The sequence below is a fragment of the Hevea brasiliensis genome, chromosome 5, assembly GCF_030052815.1.
Source record: "Hevea brasiliensis isolate MT/VB/25A 57/8 chromosome 5, ASM3005281v1, whole genome shotgun sequence".
Lineage (NCBI taxonomy): Eukaryota > Viridiplantae > Streptophyta > Magnoliopsida > Malpighiales > Euphorbiaceae > Hevea > Hevea brasiliensis.
Genome location: NC_079497.1, coordinates 10,492,189 through 10,498,188, shown reverse-complemented (window position 1 = coordinate 10,498,188; position 6,000 = coordinate 10,492,189). Strand labels below are relative to the sequence as shown.

At 35.7% G+C, this 6,000-nt stretch overlaps 1 protein-coding gene across 1 annotated transcript; it reads left to right on the top strand.

The window, feature by feature from the left end:
- The first annotated feature begins 576 nt into the window (after nucleotides 1–576).
- LOC110639447 (GSH-induced LITAF domain protein) lies at nucleotides 577–2,784 on the top strand. The gene is made up of 3 exons (XM_021790389.2): nucleotides 577–992; nucleotides 2,225–2,351; nucleotides 2,460–2,784. Exons 1-3 carry the CDS (start codon nucleotides 799–801, stop codon nucleotides 2,541–2,543), a joined length of 405 nt encoding a protein of 134 aa, XP_021646081.1. The 5' UTR covers nucleotides 577–798; the 3' UTR covers nucleotides 2,544–2,784.
- The last annotated feature ends 3,216 nt before the right edge of the window (nucleotides 2,785–6,000 follow it).

Sequence of the window (6,000 nt, the reverse complement as noted above, 5' to 3'; positions counted from 1 at the left end):
TCTGAACAATGGAACAGATACAGCGTAATAAATACAAATGGGTATAGCCCATTGGGTTGCAATAATTGTCTCTGGCCTGCAAAATACCCATCATCTGACAACACTTGACAAGCATTCTGCTTTGTATACATATGAACTATGAGCCCAATCTAACTTGTATTTTCTGGACGAGGCTTGAGCCCAATTGGCAACAAGAGATGGCCCAGGAAATAGAACCATAGAGTTGAGTCTGCAACTTCTGAGGTTGCTTAGGCAAACGTTGAATTATCCTGTGAGGTGTAGAAGACCAGTTTGTTTTGGACTAAAGAGAGACATCTGGAAGCTGCCTATTTTGGATTTTTAAGAAATTTTTCTTTCATGCAGGTTTGATATCCTCTTGCACGACTTAGTCTTCTCTTTACCAATCAAAAGTCCTGGATTAAGAGTTAAAGTTTCAAAAGCAATATATATATATATATATATATATATATATATACCATTTTATGTAAACTTTTCTATATGAAATCACCAAATGTCCACATAATTTCTTGTTCTAGAAAGAAAACGACTTCTCGGCCATTAAAAAAAAAAAAAAAAAACTAATTATATTAATTTCTATGCAAGACCGGGCATATTTACAGCTCGCATAGAACGCCAATAACTTTGCCTATATGATCAATTGATTTCAAGAATCAATCTTTCATTCGTCTTCAATCATCCGATTGTTTGTCTTGTAGTTTATTTCAAGGATCAATCTTTCATTCGTCCTACGTCGATCTCCAATCCAGAAAAGCTTCACAAAACACAAAAACTAAATCTATGGGGCAAAAAGACGAGCCTGCCATCGGGGTTCCTTACTACGTCGGCCAGAATCCTTACCAAGCTGGAGCCATCCCGCCAAACGCCGTCTTCGGCGATCCGAAAGGAATTCCGATTCAGCAGACTATGTATCGGGACACTCCTGCTCCTTTTAACTGCATTTTCTGTGGTAATTCTGGGCTTACTGTTGTCAGGTAAACTTCTTCTCCATTCCCTCTTGCCATTCTTCTTGATCGATCACGATGTTAGCTTTTCATAAATTTTCATGAATTTTGCGAACTTGTTTTTTGGGTATTAAATTTTAGGTTAATGTTCAGTGGGCATTCATTTTTACAGAGAAATTAAAATTATTTTAGAGCCAAATTTTTAGCATAAGTAAGAAAATCAATCTTCTTTTTCCACTTAACGTTAGAGTTGTGATGATACCTCAGTATTGAGGATTATACTCATGATTGAAAGCATTGCCTCGGCTTGAGATCCTTTGCCTGCTTTTAATCAGGGTAAGAAAAGTTGGAGTAAAAGGACTCTTCTCTTTTTGTGTTATGATTTGGTAAACTGGAATTAGTGGACTGCGATTCGTTCTTGAGCGATTTGCTAGATGTGATTTTTACAGAAGCAAAATTCAAATTTTGCTTTGGCTTCATTGTTAGTTGTTGCTATTGTCAAGTGCTAGAAGCTAGAGGTGTTATGATTTAATTGCCAGGCCAGAAGAAGGGATTAGCTACCGTTTAACTTGTTCTACTCTTCGTTTTTAATTATAGTTCTTTGGATTGAGAAGGATTTATGAAGGTAGGGGTGCTGAAGTATTGAAAATTGGAGCAGTAACCTGGATGTTTAGGTTGATCTTTATGTGAATGATGCAATGATGTTCAATATGCTTTCTCAACATTTGTTGTTGACCTTGTTTTGATTAAATCTCTAGGTAGAGAACCTGCTTTTATATCAAGGATTTATTTTTCTTGTTGATTCAATATGATTGCATTTGGAAAATGCTATAGATGGCCAGATTTTGTTATCACTCGTATCTTTAATTGAACCAGTGCCTTCAATATTGCTTTATGGAACATATGTTTACAGTCATTGTTTCTATTTTAATCACTCGGATCTATAACAAATGAAATTATTAGATGACATAATTATACATTTCATATGCTCTAATAAAAAATGAGTTGGATCTTGTCATGAATTTTACTTGTCAAACTCCTAATTTCAGAGTAGGAAGGAATGTATAAGCACCTCATTGTCCGAAGAATGGACGATTATCATCTAAGTTCTGCGATGTTTTCGTACATTGAATTTTATTTTCATTACTGATTATTATCTAAGTTCCACGATAATTTCTTACATTGAATTTTATTTTCATTTTCCTCCTTTTCTTGTCCTTGTCATGTGCACTAATATTTTCTCCCTTTAATGTACAATACAGGTCAAAGCCTAGTCTGGCAGCTGTTGTTGGTTGTATGATGCCATTTATGCTTGGGGTTTGCTTTCTTTGCCCCTCAATGGACTGTCTCTGGCACAAATATCACTATTGCCCAAGCTGCAAAGAAAAGGTAAGAGTAGTCTCACCTGTCCATTTTCTCGTCTCCCGTGTTTTATAGCTTTGATATTTTTTTATTGCAGCTTCGACATTATAATTGTTTACTCTGGTTTTGTCATAGGTTGCGGACTTTGAGAAATCAGATCCTTGTTTAGTGATGGATCCTCCCCAATGGACACAGCAGAGCTTTGCATTGCCTGCATGAGCTGACGAAGCCCATTATTTTGTGCTGTTCCTGGCTTAAACTATATTCTCAGCTTGCGACTTGCCATTGGTTTGCTGGACTTCTGAGTTGCCCAGTCTGTGCAAGGAATTGTAAAGAGTGATTGGTGGTACATGTATTTTTAGAATGGTGTGAATCAACAGTGTTTTTTATGTGATATGCAGTCTATAATTTCTGAACAAAGAATTTTATTTAGTGTTCATTTGTTTTCTTGGGAGCTAAATGCTTGTTCTTGTTGCTGCAATCATAGATTTCTTAGTTCTTTCCCATGTTCGTCATCAATATGAATCCTTCATGGGCTACAATTGGCCTGGAATGTTATTGCTGGGGATAGAGAATGACTCACCCATACTTGTTATGTTAAGACAGGCCTCGCATGTGGGCTTCCAAATGGACACGACATAGTATGTTTGGAATCCATATGATGCAAGAAAGTGTTGATTTTGCTAACTTGGGGATCGAAAGGTTATATAAAATGGGTTCATTTTCTGGATCGTATCTCCATTAATACATTCATGTATTGGATACAGGACACCAAAAGCTAAAACCCAATCTATTGTGAAACAGAATTAGATATCAGACACAAGTGTTTTGGTTATTAAGCTCATAATTTAACCAAACAAATTCTTTGTTCAACTTTGAGAATAAAATAATGCCTGAATCATTGTTCTGGAATTCCATTAATCCTTCTAAAATAAATCAAGATCCATTGCGTGTATAAAAACAAAGGTTTTTTTTTTTTTTTTTTTTTTGGAATCCTGACAGGGGCCTGCAGAGAATTTGTTCTAAATGAAGAAAAGTGCAATGTATTCGAACATTTCCTTATATATGGATGAAGTCACACTAGTATATATCTGACCAAAACTGAAGAGATATAAGGGGGGAGGGGGACTTTCTTTAGCAGGTTCATTCACCTCTAATATATCACTGTGAAGAGTCCTGAAGAACTTGATAGGCTCAACTTTGAAGAGCCAGCTTGATACACCTGCATGTCTGAACATATTCATGCATGGTTGAAACAAAATTTCAGCGTTTCATCCACTATCATCCAATGAAGATTATTACTCTGTTTTAACAAGCTTGGTGAATACCCTACGTCATAGGCGAATGTCTGGCGTGGATATTATAGGAAAAGTTAATTAGTACATTGCTTAAGTTGATTTGCAATGCCACCTTATATATATATATATATATGTGTGTGTGTGTGTGTGTGTGTGTGTGCGTGTGTTGGAAAATGTAGACTCAAGCTTTAACACAAAATTCAAGAAGAGAAAATAGAAAACTTAAATTCTGCAGGAAAATTCTGTAGAATACAAAATGTGCAGCAGAAAAAAGAGAAAGAAAGAGCTGTATTTTTTGCTTTTACAAAGACATTGCAAAAACTTACAATAAAAGGAGACAAATGGGACAGAAGAGACTCAAATTTCGTTACTAAGAAACAGAGGATATATAATTAAACACACAGACCTTTTTTTCTTTCTTTTCTTCCTCATTTTCTTAGCTCTCCAACTATCATAGCTCTCACATTCTCTCTGCACTCACACATTGCAGCAGCAATCTCCTCTTTTATAAGAGAAAAATTGCTTGCTTTAGTCAACAAATGCCCATACTCGGTTACTTTTCTTGTACACAAGGATTTTCACCCAACCCTACTAGCAAAGATTACAATCATTGCATTAAGTAAAAATTTCAGCAATTTCATCGAATTCCAACTTTCAAGTGTATCCCTTATCATCTTAACTATATACCTGCAAAATACAGAAATAACTGTCAAAACGAGAAGAAAAAGAGAGCTACAAAAGTGAGAAAAAGATTAATAAACCTTAGTATTTCATACTTATCCCTCAAGGCTTATATGGCCCTTTTTTTCCTTATTAAAACATTTTTGCACCATCGATATGCCTGGATCAATTATTCAGCAAGCTTAGACCATAAAAAATTCAAGATTATTTCTTTTGTCGTGCAACGATATTCTGCAATGGAAGAAGATTGAAGTCCACCATGAAGGATGAGAGCCCGTCTCGTTAGCCAAGGAGACTGCCTACAAACCGCATTCATATTCAAGAACTTGCCTGCCTTATTTAATGCAAGTTGATGAAAAACCTGCGTGAGGCTGCAGGCAAGTCATCCTTGGCTACCAAACGAGACTCTTCATCTTCATGTTGGACCTCTCTTCCTTTCTTAATTTTCTTGTTTTGATGTTCAAATGCAGAACTCTTTTGCCTCTATTTATAGGCAACGAATGTTCGTCAGTAATTAGTCTCCTTAACCAGTTGCATCATCCAATCATCAAGGTTCTTGTCGTGGAATATATTCTTGTTAGAAACATTATTGCATGGCCAAGCCAAAGGCATGTATTGTCCACTATTGGGTTTAAATCGTATATAATAAACAAACAACAAAAGATGCTACCAAAGATGATCTAATTGTTAAATATCAAGCTTTTCTTGGTTCATTAAGTGTTAATCAAATTTAATTAGCATGCACTGCCATTCCTCAGGGGTTATAACATATTGCAAGTGCCTCTCACAAAATGAATCCCAATACAACGCATCAAACAAATGCTTTCCTTTGTCAAATAAAGGAGAACAAAGTCTTAGAAGAAATATCTGGGATTTAAGGAGAACAAAGTCTTAGAAGAAATATCTGGGATTTGTTCAACTTGGAAATATAAGGGGAATGCTGATGAAAACCGGATAATGACCAATGTCTATTAGTGTGTCGGGCTCTTGCATCCTCTCCTTTAATTCCTTAATTGATCTTTCTTAATTATATTCCATTCTATGCATCAACTCATCAATCCACTCGTCGCTCCAAGCACAACCCACAAGTCAAAATCTTTCCTCCATGGCATGAACGCAAGAAATAGTGGAAGCATTGGGCGTCACTCTACCATTGGTGGTATTGATATAGCCCGTTTTGATTCTTGTTTGTATATGAATCATGATGGTATGTCAACGGATAAAAGAGCGTAGATTATACCAAGCTTCTTCGATAATGAAAGAACAAAGTAAAAAATTCCTTATCTGTTGGTGTGTTTATCTTCCTCTTTTTTTTCCCATCTTTTTCTGTGACATTCATCCCCATGAAATGAACATTTGAAAATTACATATCTTAAATGGTATAACACGCGTCAAGCTTGTAATTATCAGTAATTTTCCAGGCCCACTAATTAGAGGGTTAATGAGAAAAGGAAAGCTGTGAATAAAACTTTATTTTGTTGGACTCTCATTTGCATCTACCTTAAAAAAGGACCGCTCACATGTGTCTCTTCCTCATAGATTACCTTCACCTAGCCAGACATATCATGGGAAATGAATATTTGTCATTACATGGAAAATAAATGTTTACAAAATACAATATAATAATATGCTCTAAAGTATAGTACTAACACTAGTTAGACATATCATGCCTGAAGATGAGAGATATATTGACAGTT

Bases quoted from the DNA above. Each gene is read 5' to 3' on its own strand.
- LOC110639447 (XM_021790389.2), top strand. From the start codon at position 799: ATGGGGCAAAAAGACGAGCCTGCCATCGGGGTTCCTTACTACGTCGGC. The intron at 993-2,224 runs GTAAACTTCTTC...TGTACAATACAG, and splicing joins TCTGGGCTTACTGTTGTCAG to GTCAAAGCCTAGTCTGGCAG. The intron at 2,352-2,459 runs GTAAGAGTAGTC...GTTTTGTCATAG, and splicing joins GCCCAAGCTGCAAAGAAAAG to GTTGCGGACTTTGAGAAATC.